We start from the raw sequence: 19,997 nt of genomic DNA on the forward strand, positions 1-19,997 counted from the left end.
AGGCGCTTTGAAGAAACTACCTGGAATCAAAAACACATTAATCAAACAGGAAACAAGCAATATTTAAACAACCAAAATTAGAGAAATAAAATCATATGAACTAATAATCATTCTGTATGCAGAGGTTTGATTTGTGATTTGGAGTAATTCATTTCTATTTTAAATTATTTTATAAAATTTAAATTAGTTCAGTTTGAAATTCATCCTCATGGAAGTAAACATTTTCATATTTTTTTTTCTTAAAAAATAATAATAATTAAAAATTCTTTACTTTAACCATCAACCAAAAATGAAAATTGGCTGGAATTTTTTTTTTCTCGCAATATATATGTATACGCAGAGTTATCTTCCTTTGATATTAGACTCGCACCTTGATAGATGGCGCTACTTTGTTTATTTTCAATTTTAGAGAGTTGTCTTCGCCAACGAAAAGATGGATACACCAACACGTAAACGCAAGCGCGAAATTCAAGAAGAGGAGAACGACGAATTTACTTTTGTTTTCGGTACATGTGGACTTAGTCTAAAGAGGAGAAAGAAAACGTCGAAATCGGCATTGCCATTTTCCAAAAATGTCAAACAACTCCCGCAACTTCCTGCTCGCTTCGACCATCATGATGCTCAGGTATGGTTTCGAATGACAAGCGAATTGGTATATAGATTCTTTATGTATGGTATTTTAAATAATAAAAACGTAAGATAGTATTTCAGAAAATAATGATAATTCGAATTTTTTCATATAATTAGTTTTTTTGTATCATGATGCTCAGTCAAATGGTCATCATGGTCATGGTGTAAGTGTTTAGTATTGAAGTATTTAGATAACTTTCATCATACAACTATGAGTCATCTTTTTTGCATCTTTTAAAATTTTTTGTGTAAAATTTTATATTGTTTAAGAATGATGAGGATGCTGAAAATGTTTCTCCCCAAAGTATGTCTTGGAAACCACCAAAACAAGTGATTGATAAATCAGTCTTCACTCCACAACGTGGGGAGTCTCTGAGAAGAAATGATACCTTACGCCACAGTCTACAAAGAAGAGTGTCGATTAATGTGTTGAGGAAAAAGATGAAGAAATTCCAAGATTACTCTCTGCCCTATGACACAAACTTCAAGTATCTCAACCATCTTGCTCAGGCATACCGAATTCGATACTGCAAAACATGCTCAGAAGATGTGGTATGTTTTTCAATTTCGCGTTAAATTCACCTTTTTTTTGTTTAGATTTTCAATTGCATGCATATAATTTAGTGAAAAAATCTACTTTTGCTAGAAATTTATAACAGACGTGAGAATAGCATTTAGTGAATGGTTTATATAGGATTTGTTTTGTAAAAGTGTCTACAGTGCTATATCATATTATGATTTAGTATTTTACTAGATATAAGGGTAATGTTTGACCACACCTCTGTCAAAAGTCATTGAGGCAGAGGTATACAGGTTTGTCATTATCACATGTTATGAGCATGGGAACTTGACAATATCCTGTCATAAGTGACCTTATTTAAAATAAATACAAATTTCCCTATTGCCACCTATTAAACTTAACAATCTCCTTGGTAAACACCTTGGAACAAAGCAGCCTGTGGATAACAAATAGACAAGGATTAATTTGGGGAAGTAATGCTACCAAAGATCTGATAATGGCTTGTCACTTTCCTATCTGTAGGGGCCTCTGGGGTACTAAGAGATTTTTTTGATAGCATCAGCAGGGTGCTCATCTGCCTGCCTTACATTAGTAATGCACACATTCTAGTGGGACATATTTCATAGTTCACAAGGGGAAATAGTACTTTTTTGCAATTCACAATTTATGACTTTTAGGGCCTAGTTTCACTGTGTCTTAAATGTGTTCAATCATGATATATTATTTATCTGAAATTATAAAAAAAAAAAAAGTTATTTATTTCTTAAAATATTGATATTAAAAATTATAAATGATAATAATACCAATTTGTTTGAATGTAAAAAAGATATATGGAAAAATCAAAATTATGTATAATATTTTTTTGTACAGTATTTTTCTAGTAAAGAAAGGGTATTAACTAATGTAATTAATGAAGGAATCTATTTCACAGTTTCTATGATGAGTAAAGATAAGTGATAGTGACAGCAGTGTGTATAACATCTCCCCCCCAGGCAGTCCTGTGATCAAATTCTTCACACACCCCTGTGTATGAAACACCTGATATCACCCCCCCTGCTGTGTTAATTAACATCCACTGTCTAGGTGATATTGTTGTTTGGTTCCTTGTAGATTGAGTAATCTCCCTCTTTCATACAATTCTTTAAAGTTTAATTGGATTCTTTCATTGAGAAAGTATAAGGGGCATAACTCCTGATCTCTTATAGTCTATAATTGTAATGACAAAATTGCAGCAGTAATTAAAACAGTATCACTGCTCACTAGACTAGTATTTCCTTATTTTCAGTCCTATGTCCCAGAGCGACATCACTATAAACACTGTAAAGATTAACTATACACTATTAAGTCTCATTTGTCCTCTAATTTATCACTACAGCAGATTTTATGGGCCCTGACATAGAGGGCACATGGTGCAGATAATGAATACATGTTTATAAACATTGTTGGGGACTTTCACTTCTGTAAATTTTGTGAAAAGTGGATGAAGTTAATCTTTAAATTTTTAAAAAAAAAAATTTACATCTAAATATGAAAATTGTATAACCCTTTATTGGTTGAATTAGCACTCCACCCATTTCATTCTGTTTTATTTATTCCTTTTCAAAATAATAAGTTTGTTGAAGGACATGAAAGAGGATCCTTATTTCCTTATATCTTTTTCTAAGTGGGATGAATTGGCTACAAACAATTAATTTTTTTGAACAATAAAAATAAGATAGAAGCCATAAGGAAGATAGATATAAACACACAAAACTTGGACTTGGGAATTTGAAATGGATCCCACTTTTGAGGTAAAACTTTAAGTGTGTACATAATGAAAACCATTCTAGTAACCATATGGCTCAGGGGTTGGGCACCAAGGGATAATTTCAAGAAAGCATTGACTTCTTCTTTGTTCTGAAATTCAGGAAGTTATATTGCTTATCATAATATAGCCATCAACAGTATACTTATGCATATATATGCCCAGTATTCCATGAGGTGATTTTTTGGGGGTGAAAAAATGTTTGATATGTTTTTGTTTTTATGGAGAAAATATCTAAATTTGTTCTGTTTGTTGGTGAGAAAGATTTCTTTTCAGAGATCTTTCCTTATAAAAAAAATATCACCAAGGAAAAAAAATTAAAAGTTTTTAACCCCCACTCCTTTCCGACTAAACTATACCTTTCCCCCTTCCAACACATACTACACAGCCTTAATTTTGTATTCTTTATTTATACTACAACCATGATAACTATTATTATGATTTGAGGTACAAGAATCTCATAAAAATCATCAGCATATTAAGTTGGTCTTTTTGCCCAACAATGTGCTTATCTGTCTAAAGGAAGAACTAGTAATTATAATGTGATTAAACAGATGTAATCATTATAAACTTGACAGAAATGGCTATGAAGTGACACAGTAGTCCAGATTTTATGTCCAGATTTCCTGTGAACATATCCGTCTTTACGAGAATTGGTCTGTCTCTCAAATAAAAAACTACTTCTGACATAGTCCCTCAAGAGACGGAGGCAAACATCAACGCTCTAGCTTTTAGAGCCACGCAGTGACATTTGACATGATTATAAGTTTTTCTCTTATTATTTGGGGAAATCATTGGCATCCAGATATAGAAGTACTTATAAGTGAAGTAGGCCGGATTTTTCAAAAAATTTGCATTCAGGAAATGAATCCTTAGTTTTATCATTTTGGAATACAATGTCAAAGGATTTACCAATATTCATAAATGTAAGTGAAGTTTTTTTATTTCTTTGCTTTTTGAATAGTGTTTTATGCTTTAAAGTTGTTCCTAGTGTTTAAAAAGATATTTCTTATCATCTGAATATGATGTTTCAACCTATTTTTCACTCATAAAGTAATTTTCATTCTTTAAAAAAAAAATGATCATTTAAATTAATTACTATACACTTTATATATTTGCAGTTAATTAAGTAAATATTTGTTAAATTTTAATTATTACAATCAATTACCAGAAAAAGAATTATATCTCATAAAGTTTACACATTCCTTTTGATAATTTTCTTTTACCCCCAGGTGACTTGTCTAATTGTGTCTTTACAACTAAGGTTCTGACTGAGGGCTATATGGTACAGTTAATGGTAGAAATTTCACAAATTAGAGATGATTAATTGTAAAATTAACACATTGGTACACACTAGACATAGGATATGGGTGTATAAAAGGTCCCTGGTATGAATCAAGGGTCACATTTCTCAATCTTATCTTCATCTGAGATCTAAATCAAAAGAAAACATCAAGTCAACCATCATGCCTTCCTTGGCTCACACCATGAAAAAAAGATTTATGTACATCAAGATTCGTAGCACCCCACCTAAAAGAAAAATCACCATGGTAAAGTTCTTTTTCTTTTTTTTGTTTTTGTTTTTATCTTTTGCCTTTTTGTCATTTTGAGTCATATGTACAGGTACATGTACAAGGAAATGTATTAAAAATAGTGCATCCCTCCTGGTTAATATTTACAGGTAAAATTTCAGAGCTGATTTTGTGGAGTATTAAATTTTATTTACACACTGGGAGTCTGTAGGAAGGGAGATAACTCTTAACAAGAGACTTTTATTCCTGGTATTGGAAAATGTTCTTTTGTTGCTGATGTTTGGTAAAGAATCTATGTGGGTTATTGATTTCTGACAATCCTCATGTTGAATCTGATTCAGCTTCAGAATGTATAGAAAACAATGACAACAGTCACAAAGCAAGTTATATAACTGGATGGTCTTAGGTTTGAGTTATAAACCAAAAATCAGGGAGAATTGTTCGTATTAAAATTGGAGGGCCATTATTTCTAGTAGATTTCGTATAATGACAAATAATGGAGGTTGATGATGGTGCGATGCCGGCCAGAGCTGTGCAACAGAAGGTCAGATTCAATGTTGTCAGATTTTTAGCTTTTGTGTTCATGACAAAGGGATCAGGGGTGTGCACCACTGTTTAAAACAGTGTAAAACCAAAACACTGATCAATTTCATGTTTGTTCATTTCATTCTTTTTAGGGTATAAATGTATAATCTAAGTAGGTTCTTGGTTGATTAATTGATGTAGGTTTTATTATGTTGACTAGTTGTGGGGTATATATAATTAAGCTTGTACATTTATTTTATATATTCTGTGTAGGGTGATAAGTACGAGATTATCTTACAGAGCTGAAGTGGAACGAGGATTATAAAAGGCTAATCACTTCAGATATTTACTGATCAGATTAGGGACTTTCCACCAGGTCTAGACGTTATTCAAACAGTCCAGTTTTATAAAAACACCCTTTTTTTCCCTGCAAAATGTCTACCAGTTGTTTTTTACTTAGGTGTAGCTGTAAATCAGTTATTTTGTTATAAATAGAAATACCAAAAAATAAATTGTGTGATCTAAATGCAATTTTTTAACAATTTGATGTCTTGAAAGTTATTACCTTTTTTTTAAAAAAAAAAAAAAAAAAAGTCTTATTCCCTTTTATGGTTAACTTTATTTCTAGATCACATTTGAACATAAAACAAATTATATCCAAGATAAAAATATGTTTTCCATGAAATTAATGTAATATAATTATATATATATAAATGCTATTTTTTCCATTAGAAGGAAATAATAATATTTAAAATATTGAAAATTTTCTGACATTTTTTTGTTTTGACAAATTAGATGGCATAAAAATAGAATTTTTCACTAAAATTAGAACCTTATTGTTGATAGTTTGTAGGTAGAGTTTAATTAAGTGTGGTAAATAAAAGAACACAAAACAGCTGATTATGGGGACCTGAGGGTTATCAGACATGGGGATCAATGAATTAAAGTCCTGTGTAAGGTCCGTACCCAGCTGTTTGCCTGCACACGTGAAAGGATAAAGGTTTTTGTATGTCGGACAGGGCAGAGGGTGTAAACCAACAAGAAGCGGCCTATCTACAAAGGGCTCTCTCTATACCCTGCGTGACATTTAAAACGTTTGTGTCAGCAGGGTGAAAGTGAACAGTGGGGGGAAATGTTTGATAATGTTATCAAGGATGGTGTAATCACTATTTTGTTATTTATTTGGGTGGATTGTGCATGTGTAGGGAGAGATTGGACCGTGGAGCTATATGCTGTGAACTGTTGATGTGGAGGGATTCTGGCTGTGACAAAGTGTTCGTTGTGACAGAAGGAGTCACTCACTTCTCACCTTGAATTAATAGGATGCAAATCAGCTGTGGTTTTCTTCAATGAACATGTTTTTTTTTTCTCTCCATGTTTTTTAATTTTGATTGATGAATTTTGTGGTGACTAAGGATGAATGAGTTTGTAAATTCATTCATGTGTGTGCCAATTCTACAAACAGTCTGCATTGAAAAACATTTTGGACTAAATTAGTAGTTAGTGTGAAGCAGTTCCTTTTTTCTCATTAATTATAAAGTTGTATATCATTAGAAACCTTTTCAGTCAAAGGCCGCCCAGGGTGATTCAACAGGTACTTATTTATATGCTACTGGTGCATGTGCAGTACGTGTTGCTCTTGGAAGAGATTCAGTGTGAAAAAAAAATACATTGTGCTCCAAGGATGTGAGAAAACGGGGTCGAACACAGTGCAGTACCTCGCTCTGTGACATTGTGGTGTTATCTTCTTAGTGTAAGTCCTATCTCCATTAGTCAACAGACAGGGCTACAGTGGTTTATACAGGAAAATTTTACCTTCTCAGAAATATTATAGACAGTGTTCTTCAGGACTTATACAGGAAGTGTCACCTTTATACTGATAGTGAAAGTCCTGACTGAGAGCTAGTTAGTGAATTTATTACTAAGTATAATGGCCTGATTGATGGCTTGATCACACAGAGGAGGTAACAAGTATCACTGGGACATTGTAACGATGGATAAATGTCTCCCGGTGATAGATTTGTTCAGCAATGGACACAAGGACAGTGGCCCGGTGTCCGAGGAGGTTACCTCCCCTATTATCTGGGAGGACATGAGTGTCTATTACCTCCGACAGCTGGCGTCTAGTTTACAGGTGAGGACAGGTGTGCTTAGTAATGAAGCCCTAGTGACCTGAAGAATCAAATGCTTCAGCAGACTCTCATTATCTTCCTTTTAACTTCTGTCTTCAGTTTATAATTGTTATAATGTTCACATTTTACCCATGATTATTGATGTGTCTAAAATTATCATGGATTGAAGGGGGGGGGGATGTGTGAAAAAAATTGGGAGAGATGCTTTTTACCAAAACTTGACTTACTTTGATGTTACAAGTACAAAAATGTTTATCTTGAGAATTTTAAACAGGATATATTATTTTAGGACCCAATCCCATTTTAATTGATTTAAACCTGATGTTCATTTCTGAGGTGACCAGTCGAATTTATAATTCATAACTGGAGGTACACCTGCACTAAATGCACGTAACTATTGGGAATTGATTTGATCTTGGCAGGTCTTCCATGATATTGATTTTCATAAAACTGTTCAGACGTTATCTCGAAGAACTACCTGCCACACGGATGTGCAATTGTTTTACAATTTCCTCTCTGTGTTTTCATTATGAGTCAGCCAGGTTCGGGACATATTGTGCTGACTGATTTACAGATTTTAAGTTGTGTACATCCCTCATGAGTCAGTAGGTAAATAAAAATAAGTCATTCAGAAGTCCTTCCTACTTGACCCCTTATTAAGATCGGTCTTTATGAGCCAGGTAATCAAAGGTGACATCTCAGGTGTGCCTTTTAACATGTACCTATAAATTACAGGTTTACGGGGTGTTTTATCATTATAGATCATTGGCAATGATTGTGCAGTACTGTAAACATGGTTTATTATCTTTCACAAAATTGTAAATGTGTATGTATATTTTTCTGGGAGATGTGAATTATTAACATAAATTTAGATGATGTGAACAAACTCCATAAATTAATTATGTATGAATTAAGTGAACACAGCTTTTTGGAGAATATTATACAAATTTACATTCACTCAACCATGAAATTGATAGTACTAAGAATTGTTTAAGTACTAGATGTAATGGCTGACTTATAATAAGTTATTTACGTTAGTACATTTGTCGACAGTAATTGGAGCTATAACGATATTGATTTAATGTAAATAATCTATTGACACAGGGAAAGGCTCTGACATGCCAGCTTATATTTGCACACAAGGAGTGCTGTTTACATTGACATCAAATGTAAATGATTTCAAATGTACTTCAAAAGAAACATTTTAATTAACATATACTGAAGTTCACATGATGCAGTAATATTATATTCCAAGACATTTTGCTGCTTTAAAGCCTTCAACAAATTTTTGTCTTCTCCTCCTTTTAAATGCCACTTTAGTCCCATTAGTAATTTATTTGGTATAACACATTACAAACATACATTGTCAGGGTTGTGCATAAGACCAGGGGAGCTAGGAAATTTCCCCACCTCTAATGACATAACCCCCAGTTATTCTGGCATTGCAACCCCCACTAAGGGAGGAACCAAAGACACCCTTATACTTCAAAAGTGTTCCCTCGCTTCTATTTCAATTCTTATGGATAACCCTGCATTATATACTAATCTGTTCCCTTTCTTCTGAGGTATATTTATAACACAGTTATGAGAGAATTTTCTGATTACGATCACATCTGTGACAATGAATCTCTCTCAGACAACACAACATACCACATTGATTAAGACATGAACATAAAGCACATACCTACATCTGCACTGCAGACCTGTGTCAGCATTATCACAGATGGAATCATACATTAATTAAGGAACAATAAATCACTTGCTTTTTTTTTTATATTTGTTACAGGATCATGATCTTCAGCAAAAGATTGATCATGAGATCAAGATGCGAGAAGGGACCGCAAAATTGTTGGCGGCGTCCAAACACCCCGCCCAGATGCTGGAGGCTGCGAAAAACTTGCTCACATCCAACACCCGCATAATGACCTATATGACAGAACTTCAGCGTCGTAAAACTGCAGAGGTGCTAGGAAAAAATGTGTAAAGACCTTTTTTTTTTTTGTGGCATGTTATCTTTCTAAACCAAGTAAATGACACTATCTAGCCTAAGTTAATGATGGGAATCAATTGCAATAATACATTTAGGGAAAATGAGTGGATGACTCATTAAGTACATATTATTGACAATGATGATGGGGAGAATTTCTCACACTGTTTTCGTAAGCCTCTAAAAACTTCCTTGTTTTGGCATTAAAAACTCTAACTATACTATGGACTTCCCATTATTAAGAAACTTGGCATATTTTGAAGTGGTCACATTTTCCCATGTCAGACTTTCAATTGTTAGCCCTAGCATACTTTGTTTCATGCATCAGCTTACAACAAACCTTTTATAGACCTTAATTAGTGGAGGAAAATTGGACCAACCTCAATATTTTCTTAATAAAAATTGATCAATAAATTCCCAGGATTTATGTCTTTGTTTTTAATTTTAGATCAACCCTTGGCAACCAGCTACCATGTAAAGCTAAAGTCAGTATTTCTGGTGAGTGATTGTAGTTGTCATGACAACCTCATGACCCTCAAATTGTGCTTTTTATCAATAAAGCAGAAACTGATGAGAAATGTCAAGTTCCATCTACAAAATTATGACCACCAAGAATCCAGCAGTAAATTGGATTTTTCTTGTGGATATAAGCTAAAATTTTCAGTTATGTATGAATAAAATCTGACTGTGTTGATTCTGTTTTGAAGAATTTATTGGAAAGTATGCTTGGGTTATCCTTTGTAGATTGCCCTGGTCTTGGACAGGAAATTAGTAATGATTTTTTGATCACAGATACTCTCATACCAATTTTGTTAAGAATCTGAAGGGGGCATTTCAAAAGTTAACATATTGTTAAAGATGAAAGTTTTTTTTAAAGATTTGCTCATATTATATACATGTATTTATATATATTAAGTATATATATATATTTTAAACTTTCACACTTTGGTAATTTTTTTCTCTTTCTTGCTAAATCAGATATTCGCATTCCATTGATGTGGAAAGACACGGACCATTTCAAGAACAAAGGAGGCAAGGCTATAGATGTTTTTTTTTTAATAAACTTTAATGAATTGGCCATTTTAACCATTAAAAGCGTCTCTTTTGAGTGATATCTCTATTATGCACACTTTTTGCAGATTACAGAAGGTATGCTGTGTTCTGTTTGTTGAGAATCGGGACCGATATTTATGAGACGTCCATGTTGAGCAATGTTGATCGCAGTATGACAGACCTCACATTTGATGACATTATGGTTTTGTAAGTACAAATAGCAGTATTTTTCATGAAGTATTTTGAAATATTTCAAATCCAAAAAAGGGTATATACCATTCTTTGTTATATTTTATAAGGAGCATGGGAAAATAAAACAAATTAATTACAAAATTTCCATTTAAAGTGGCCTTCAAATTGTGCATGTCATTTGCTTCTTTCCATAAGATATCTTTCTCTATTGTGGATAAACTTTTATAAAAATACAGACAAAACTTGACAACAGTCACACCTGAATATGTATAAAAACTTCACTTTTCATGATATCAAATTTATGGCGGACGTAATTGAGGTTCATTGTGTTTATTATTCTTTTCACAGCAATAATGTCCCCCACGATTTCACGTGTAAATTTGAGGTGTATTGTCACAAACTTCATGAAGATCTCACCATAGCAAGCACACCCAAGAAGCTTCGCAAGAAGATCAACGATTTGTCAGGGTCTGTTGGGCGCAGTGTCGGGAAACGCCTGTCGGGGCTGGTAGGTTATCAGAATTTAAATGCACAGAAGGGAAACCTTTATGGGCTTTTTTTTTAGTTTAAAGATGCTTATTATTGAAGTCTCTAGACTGGAAATAAATAATCCTGTATAAAAGCAGGTTAAAAAATACCATCAAGGAAATCAAAACACTTAAAAGTAGTGGATTCAATTTTTACACTTTCAATAGACATATCAGTAAATTTAACAGTTGACCTTGTCAAATTGCATGTTGTCATGCAAAATATGTCTCTATCACAGTGAATTGACATGAAGATATGGTGTAGAATTTCAAATTTTGTAAATCTTAGATGTGTTTTGTAAAAGTATTGCTTCATTTTTATGCTCCATATTCATGTGTGTTCTTTTTTTTTTACCTGTTTAGAATGACTCGGACATTATAGGAAACATGGTTCTGTAAGTATCATTGTATGTATATAAGTCTTATATAAATGTATTTAATGCACTGTCATGTAGGGCTTGGACCATATTCAGACACATTAAATGCATCATGATACTAGGTTACAGTACACATATTGATGCACCCAATTCAGTATTGAATATATCACCGGGTTCACAGGTATGTGAAATCAGTCAATATATCGGGTCTCAATAGCTCAGGGGTTAGAGGGCTGACACGGTACACCAGAGGCCCTGGGTTGGAGTCCCAGTTGAGACGTGATTTTTCACCACTTGTGACAAATATTTTGTAATCAATTCAACCATCTCGATTTATGGATTTGTAAAATGATACATTTGATTCCAAGTAAAAGTTACCAACACTTAGGTGTTTTTTGTAATGAACTAACAAAAAAAAAAAAAAAACAAGAAAAGAAAAAAAAAAGATTATGATATTTGATATTTTTACTAGAAGATTTATCATCCAAGCTCTTCTGTCATGAGATAAAGATAAAAGAATTGATACAAAGTGCTTGTTAATAGTATCTATTGTAATTCTTGTACACTATTGTAATTCTCGTGAACTGTTAATGTAATACATTTACTTGTAACAGGTTATAACTCTGGTAAACCCCATTGATATTTACTTTTTCACTTCTGAAGGGGTCCTCGTTTTGAGCTGATGGCCAGTGGAACTTTGGAACTGAAGGATGTTGGTGATTCCATTGGAAACTTTGACCTTCAATTGACCTCTGGTGCTGACCTCACGACCTGTGAACTCCCACTGTTTGGTGTTTACTGTCTGAGATTGGCTAGTCAACCGGAGTGTTTAGTGGAGCCAATTGTCTCCGGAAACCTTAAACTTGTGGTAAGGGAACTTGTTCACCAATGACCTTCTCATGGTGAAAAAAATAGGTTGAAAATAACCCCATATAAGTAAAATGGAAGATTAATGCGAGATTGATTTTGGAACAAGAAAAAAAAAAACGTTCATGTTGTGACACATCTTAGTGTCAAGAACTTTGTAGCAATTATACAACAGAAAGATAACTCTTACATGAAACGTTTTGATTGTAGGAGGAGGAAAAAGCTAAACCATTTTGGTGTGTGTTAAAGAACCTCTCTCTCTCCTGTTGGTCCTCTAAAGAAGACATGGAGGTCACAGAACCACTGCTAGTGATCCCTGTTACTAAGGTAAATAAAAAAATATTAATTAGAATTTCCTCTGTATGTATTTATTTACATACACTATGTAGTTCTATTACATGAATGTGGAATTATGGATCTGTACAGTGTAAAACACAAGGAGAGCTATTATTAAAAGTGAAGCAAGCGAAAATGATAAAGTAAAGGATATTAGATAAAGAATTATTACTGTTTATGTATGAGAAAATGATTTACAAATTTCTTCTATAAATGGTCCTTAGTACTCTTGTATTTAAGAGTATTGTAAATAACTTTTTTTTATTTGCAAGAACTTTATTTTTGCTTAATTACATGAAACTGTATCCTTGCGAATATTTTTTATTCTTGCATACATTAGTATTGCTATAGATTACATACAGCAATGACTGAAATTTGTGAAAATTTTGTCATGTTTATAACTACCTAACAAAAATCTTGTGAAAAAAGGTGTAGTGATATTGGAGAACTGAAATGATTGTATTAAAACATCCACAATTAATTTGTTCCCTACAGAATACTCAGATAAGTGATTCGGATCCCAGTAAGAGCTCAGGAACAGAAAACACGTTCCACATCATGACAAAACATAGGGGTGGATCAAGGGAGTACACATTGGCAGCGGAGTCCAAAGATGACCTTGCCCTGTGGTGGGACGGACTTCAGCAGCATTTACTGGATCAAGGTATCATTTACTTTACAGATAACTGTATACAGGGAAATTTTTGCCCCTGTTTTATTTTTCCCCCTTTAGCTCTCCTTGCAAGTGGGAAAATTTAAAATGGGGTGATTTCAAAGAAAACAGCATTGTCTTTCAATTACAGCTGTGTTTGGGTGAATTTAAAATGAGGCAAAATTGTTTTCAAGTGTGAAAAGGGAAAATAACTTTGGGGGGGGGGGTATATCTCTTTTCATTGGCAAAGATTTTTTTCTCTAATTTTGTCATGTTTTTATTGCAAGTTTAATGATACCTTTCAAAAGAATGGCAGTTCAAGACAAAGTAACACTTTTCTTTAATTCTTCATTTTTTCTACCATTTCAGCTCTTTGGAAGCATGCCTGTGATTACCTTATGGAGATAAAATCTCCATCACCTCACAAAAAACCCGCCTTCTTAAGGAAATCCTCTATTTATGATGATACTCCATTAGCAGGTAGGCAAGGATATCTATAAAGTTGAATTTTGAAATGTCTTACTCAGGATAATTTCAGTTCAAGTGCCTCTTGTAGAAATTCATTTGATACCTGATCTAAACAGTTATTTTTGTTTTAATCAATTTTAGATAAAGCCAGTTCAAGACCCAGAAGTGTTGTAAGTGACCTAAAGAAAGAGGACGACCAGCTCAGCCAAATGTTGAACACACTGATGGGCGAAGCCAAGCAGATTAGGGGAGATAACCCATACACAACAACAGTGTAGGGAAAAGAGTTATCTCTCTTTGACCTTAACCCATTCCTTACAATACACCATGCTGTGTTCAACAGGACAAATTTGATAAAGTGCTATAAAGTATCTACTGATAACCAGGACAAATACTCTGTACTTGAGTGCAATTTATTGTCTGTAGAAGCATGTATGTACGGGGTAACCACACACCTTAGTGCTAGTATGTAACAGTATTTAATGTACATAGTTCTAAAAACCATGTGATTGTGAATGAAAGAAAATTTTTATGCATGTGTGATATATCCTGATCATGTTTTGGACCAAAGAATCATCTGTAAATGGCATTTCGAGCAATTGGTTTGTGTATTTGGTTGTTTTTTCCTTTTCATGCAGCAAGTTTAATAATTTATGTTAATAGTATATGGACTAGTCAAAGAATGCTTTAAAAAAGGCAGCTTGTTTGATTAAGGTACAATATTTTAGATTCATGAATTTCCAAAATATTGTAAATTGGCTTGATAGATCTGTTGACAAAACTCTGTAACTTTCTTCAAAGTCTGAAACTTGCGATCAGTTATTAACTTTCTGACCACAGCCTGGGTTTGGAAAACTAAGGACAAAGGAAGAATATTTTTTTTGAAATAACAATATTGACTAAAGATGCTACTGTTTAATCAGCTGCACTTGTCATTTCTGTGAATTAATTTTTTAGCAACATTTTTAGAAAAAAGACATTTTATTGACATGCCTGTAATTTTATTTTAAAAATTTGTAGTTTTTAATTGATTTGCCTTTTAAAAACAGTCATTGGAATACTAGTTTCTTAGATTATTGTAATGGTTGTTTTTCATAGTATTGATATGTCATTCATGTTTTTATATTAATTTTGATCTGCCTATGTCAGCCGTGCAACTTCTCAGGTGTCCAACCCTTTGCCTTGTTCCATTTTCTCACTTTGTGTGTGAGTTTGTGTGTAAATGTTTACAGACTCTTGTCATTAACCAGTGAACATCTGTGAAATACTTACCTTTCTTTCTAGATATCTTTCTAGGATCTTGATATCTCTCTAGGATTTTGATATCTGTCTAGGATCTTTATATCTGTCTAGGATCTTGACTTCCACAATCTTTATATCTTCCATTTGTTGAAAACATAATTTTTTTAATTTAAATTCTGTGAACTGAAGTTAATACATAAACTACAAAATAAATACATTTCTGAAATCAGATTGCTTTTTTTCCTTTATTTCCAAAATATGCATGTTTCTGTACCTTTGAGATCAAATATTTGACATTTAAATGATAATTTATGTTGTAAAGAAGCAATACATCATTTTGCCTGTGTATAATACAGTTTCTGATTAGATCATTGATTTTTGGCGAAGATACATTCCCAGTATTTATGAATTCGATGAGTTCTAGGAGAGGGGAGGGTTCACGCTGTCATTCTGGGGACTGATACTTTTTTCCTCCGTATTTAGACTTAAGTGTGGAGGAGAGGATAAAATTTTGTAGTAGATGATGTTGGTGTCTCTTTAAAATGTTTATTCACAGATCAATGGCCCTCAGGAGGCATTTACAATCATATCAGTATGATTGCATTTAAATAGCATAATATTATAAAATATTTATCCTTCTGCAATTGAGGTACAAATGGGAGATGTACAATACCACATTTATAATACTCTTGAAAATATAAAATATGAAACATATCCAGTGGGTCAAAAATATAAAGGAGGTAGTATTATGTGATAATACAAGGGGTTATCAAAAAGTTCGTGGACTGATGCGATAAAATCTATAATATGTAAGTTGTAGTTACGAAATATATATGTTTATTTACGTTTGTATGTTCAAAATTGATTTTTAAAAAAAAAACATTTCATATGTGAATATATTTTCTTAACATGTGCACTGTTATGACCCAATATAGCAAAGAGTCCTTGTATTTAGGCTAACCTTTTCCTCACAGTTGGCATTTTCTGGCTTACTCCCCGTTTATACTTATGAAAACACGATTCTAAATGTGTCAAAACACACTATACAATACTAGTATACATTTAAGTTCATATTAGTGATTAAGGGGATTATAAGATTAAGTAAAAATTTAGTGGGTTAATTTTAAAGCACACGATTTCTTTTTAAATTTGAGGTCATTGGAACCAATGTGTTAAAACGGATTACTTATTCTGTACATTTACAAGAATATGGGCCAGTAAAAATATGGAATGTTTTAGTCTTGATAGATAATTTAGAACTTTATGAAACAATGGACAGATTCATTATTTCTGCAGTGTGCCTGGTGTTTTTCCTTTCGCTGACAGGTACGTGATTATACAGGAAAATTACTTTTGAAAAAAAAAATGTTTACGTATAAAGTAGCAAAGTTTGTCTTTATCTACCTACAGAAAATATATTTAAACAAAAATAGAATTTGCAAAATTGAGTAAAGTTGCTTACCATCAAAGATATCAATTTATGTTAGCATTAAGGAGGAAACGTGGTAAAGTAATTACGCCTCGAATTTAGAAAAAAATCAAAACAGGAAAAGTTCTTTTTTTGCTTTCAGACTACAGCTATGCAGATTACTGTCTTACATACTACTCAAACAACATCAACACTTACTACATGTATTGTGCTGATGGCTGCTGTGGCTACTCACACGATAGGGAATGCTGCAAAAAGACCAAGTATGACAGAGGAATTCAACTTCTGTAGAAAATCGCTGCCCTCTCTCCCTTTCTCTCTCAATTAACAGATTTCAAATCTTTCTTTGAAAACAGAGTCTGATATATGAATTTTTTGAATATAAACCAAGGCAAAAATTAATTTTTAGAGGATGTAATCACCAAAAAGCAAAAATATATTTCAACTTCGATATCTCCAACATCGATATCTCGAATACAATAGATATGTGGAAGCGAACGGGAAGTCCCCACCACATTTTCTTTATGTATTTTAACCTCAATATTTCGGATCCTCGAATATCTCGAACTTTTTTTCTCTATGGGCCCATCAAGTTCGAGATAACGAGGTGTGACAAATATGATTTCAATTTTTAGAATTTCAAAAAAATGGATATAGTTTTTAATTCCTTTATTTTATTTTCCTCTTGTTTCAGCGCGGGGGCAATCGCCGGGGGAGTAATTGGGGCACTAACAGCTATTGCTGTCATCGTTGGGATCATCGTTTACTGTCACATTTCCAAAAAGAAGAAGCGAAAAGAAGAAGAGGAGATAGATGAAGGCTTTGATTTTAATATGAGTAGGTAGACTGTGTCTTAAAACGGGTCCCAAAACCTACACTTCCTGTATAATATACACATTAAGAAAGTTAACATACATGTATCTATGCTTGCCTACTCCTCCTTCGTCTTTTCACTTTTAATCAAGTTTAGATTTTTAATTAAAATACTAGCACTTTCAGAGTTTTGAACCTTTGTGTTTAGATCTGGAAATTATAAATGAAGGGGAAAAAATCCTTTATTTCCCAATTTTTCATTTCAAATGACCAAATTGTCAAACTTTTAAGCAGGGTTAGAGAATTTGGATGTTTTAGCAACTTCTTAATCTACAGAACTATGTTTCTCAATCTATGTTCTTTTTCTCAGTCGTGGGAACTTTATCATCCAAAATTTGATTCGTATCTGCACGAAGCGAAATCAGTGGCGTAGCTACGCGAAACAAAGTGGATGCTTTTCTGACTGCAGGGGGGGGGGGGGAAGGGGGTTGTCTATGGCTACATTGTACCCCCCCCCCCCGGGTCCAGGCAGGAGGAGCCCCTAGAATATTCACATAAAATGATGATATTTTGGAGTGTTAGAATAAGTCTCAGAATGTGCAATATGAAGATAAAACAAAACAAATTATGAATAATGAAACAAAAGTGATATACGTTCTTTCATAATTTTTTTCCATTAACTTATCTATTAAATTTTTTAATTGAAAAATAATGTGAATACTTTAGCATACATGGTAGCTACTCCCCTGGCGACTAAATCTACTAGAAGTTTGGGCACCTGAGATTCAGTATTTCGGTTCTTTTGCACTCAAAGTATAATTCTGCATCCGAAGACGCTTTATTTGTGTGACAAAAAATATGAGAAAGTCTTGGGCTTAATAATTACACGGTGCTAGTTTTGATTTGGGTACCTTGTCTGTATTTCGAAGGGGGTGGGGTGTACAGAGTATGAGGAAGGGGGAAAGAATATATGGCATAAAAGGAAAGAATGGAGAAAGGGTGGAAAGAGGGGGAAGGGGGAGGGGAGAGGAGGAAAATGTTTGTTTGAAAATGCCATTCATTTGGGTTAGTTAATTAGGAGTTTCATGTCACAGGCACTTGTTTCGTATGCAGGGCACCCCCTACTGTGTTAAAAATAAGTAGGGGGTGTCCTGTATACGAAATAGGTGCGTGTGTTTCATGTGTCTACAAAACAAATTGGTTGTTTGAAAGATAGAAGAGAGTGAAGAAAATCTTATCGTTAGAAATAAAAAAAAAAGGACCCTCTATTTGTACATATATATCTTAATAAAAGGCTGATTTCAACTTTCACCTTCTCTCCATATCTTTCTGTCAGTCTATTACAACTGTCTCTCAACTTCTCCACACAAAAACCCATTTCTTACAGTTCCGCATTTATGTATAACACTAGTAGTTCAAAAGAATAAAAATAACTAATTACTTTTGATATTACTGTAATTTCTTCTATCATAATTTCGAATCTTGTATTTTTTCATAATTCATCAAGTCGAACTACTACTATACATAAATGAACTTTGATCCGCCCCTTAACTATATATCATCCATCGGCGGATCAAAGTTTCTCTAGGTGTTGGGACTTTTCTGTTTTAAGATCCAAACCACCCTTACATGGGATATGGATTACCCCCTGCAGGTGAGCCGGAACCAGAATACCTGAACCGCGGATTTCCAGGGGCCCCACTGGGACCACCGCCCGCCTACGACCATCCACCACCCGCTCCCATTGGAGCCAGAGGAGGACCAGGCGATCTACCACCGCCGATGCCTAACACAGAACACATGTGAAAACACCACATCATGATATAAACATTAATAATGATAATTCAAATTGATGTTTTTTATTATAGTTTAAGTAATGTTTCCATATTATCTACATACAGAATCATACTACATGTAATTATAATGATTAAAAAACACTTTTTTCCCTATAATGGTGTTTGGTTGTTCTTATACTGTAATTTTCAATCCCCCCCCCCCCCCCGACTTTAGACATTTGACAAAGGACTCGAAATATTAGACACAATGTTCAGCTTCCTCTGAATTTCATCATTAGTGCTAAAACAACCTCAACTCAGATTTACAGTATGCTGGGACCAAGGAAATGACGATAAATAACGCATAGTTGATATGGGTACTCTGCTTTGGTCTATCAAAGACACCGTAGATAAAGTCTTTGAATACAACTAGATGTTTGAGCTCCATTCCCTAAAGAATATTATATGTTTTGGTCTTTCAAAACCTCTATGATAAACAAATCCTATGTTTGGGAGGGGTGGGGTGGGTGTCGATTTTAAACTGAACTACTGGTTACCCAACTTGTATGTGACTGAGGGAATATGAATCAAAGATTTTAAATTGCAACAAAAAATTCCCTCCCGCCAACAAAAAGGAAGATGTTATATGAGTTGGAACATGCACATATTTCCGTATACGAACATAGCAATTTTGAAAAGAAGTATAAAAACAAACATATATACAAGAGTTTACAGGTGTTGGAAAATAATATACAAGTATTCCATTGTGTAAAATTTCACATAGCAATTTTGCAGTATTTGCTTTTAAAAACCCCCAATAAGAACAATTTAAGTGAAAGACCTTGTAATCTTTGTAATTGAGAAGAACTGGTGATGATTTTCCCATATAACTCGTATAATTCATACAAAAACGAATATTATTAGTTTTTTCCCCCGATCTCATGAATAGTCAGGATTCTTTTCAAGCAGGTTTAAAGATGAATAATGTCCTCCGTAGAAAAATGACTTACTTAATGACCCCTCCGTCATAGAGAAATGCGTTTATTTTGTAGGAAAAGGACACAGGGGTCAATTTTCTGCATGTATCATCTATGAAAATAATTTCATTTTTCAATCATGAAATTTCGACCTTTATG

At 33.5% G+C, this 19,997-nt stretch overlaps 2 protein-coding genes across 3 annotated transcripts; both read left to right on the forward strand.

Moving 5' to 3' along the window:
- Positions 1–347: 347 nt before the first annotated feature.
- LOC133202326 (rhotekin-like) lies at positions 348–15,073 on the forward strand. Of its 2 annotated transcripts, XM_061338123.1 has the most exons (13): positions 348–625; positions 901–1,182; positions 8,930–9,123; positions 9,579–9,628; positions 10,109–10,162; positions 10,270–10,390; positions 10,724–10,883; positions 11,266–11,297; positions 11,943–12,147; positions 12,357–12,473; positions 12,978–13,146; positions 13,504–13,614; positions 13,744–15,073. In XM_061338123.1, exons 1-13 carry the CDS (start codon positions 434–436, stop codon positions 13,878–13,880), a joined length of 1,824 nt encoding a protein of 607 aa, XP_061194107.1. In that variant the 5' UTR covers positions 348–433; the 3' UTR covers positions 13,881–15,073. The 2 variants fall into 2 exon arrangements, with proteins under 2 accessions (XP_061194107.1, XP_061194108.1); XM_061338124.1 differs by lacking the exons at positions 348–625; positions 901–1,182 and adding an exon at positions 6,889–7,145.
- Positions 15,074–16,115: 1,042 nt separating this feature from the next.
- Positions 16,116–18,892, forward strand: LOC133202926 (uncharacterized). The gene is made up of 4 exons (XM_061338787.1): positions 16,116–16,170; positions 16,416–16,536; positions 16,968–17,110; positions 18,699–18,892. The coding sequence occupies exons 1-4, from the start codon at positions 16,116–16,118 to the stop codon at positions 18,890–18,892; spliced, it is 513 nt and encodes a 170-aa protein (XP_061194771.1).
- The last annotated feature ends 1,105 nt before the right edge of the window (positions 18,893–19,997 follow it).

Source organism: Saccostrea echinata, unplaced genomic scaffold (genome assembly GCF_033153115.1).
Source record: "Saccostrea echinata isolate AGI-Se365-2 ecotype Australia unplaced genomic scaffold, CSIRO_AGI_Sech_v1 ptg000047l, whole genome shotgun sequence".
NCBI lineage: Eukaryota > Metazoa > Mollusca > Bivalvia > Ostreida > Ostreidae > Saccostrea > Saccostrea echinata.

Excerpts from the sequence above, each read along its gene's own strand:
- LOC133202326 (XM_061338123.1), top strand. The coding sequence starts at position 434 with ATGGATACACCAACACGTAAACGCAAGCGCGAAATTCAAGAAGAGGAG. Across the intron at positions 1,183-8,929 it reads AAACATGCTCAGAAGATGTG|GATCATGATCTTCAGCAAAA; the intron begins GTATGTTTTTCA and ends TATTTGTTACAG. Across the intron at positions 10,163-10,269 it reads CCATTTCAAGAACAAAGGAG|ATTACAGAAGGTATGCTGTG; the intron begins GCAAGGCTATAG and ends CACTTTTTGCAG.
- LOC133202926 (XM_061338787.1), top strand. The coding sequence starts at position 16,116 with ATGGACAGATTCATTATTTCTGCAGTGTGCCTGGTGTTTTTCCTTTCG. Across the intron at positions 16,171-16,415 it reads GTTTTTCCTTTCGCTGACAG|ACTACAGCTATGCAGATTAC; the intron begins GTACGTGATTAT and ends TTTTGCTTTCAG. Across the intron at positions 17,111-18,698 it reads AGGCTTTGATTTTAATATGA|ATCCAAACCACCCTTACATG; the intron begins GTAGGTAGACTG and ends TTCTGTTTTAAG.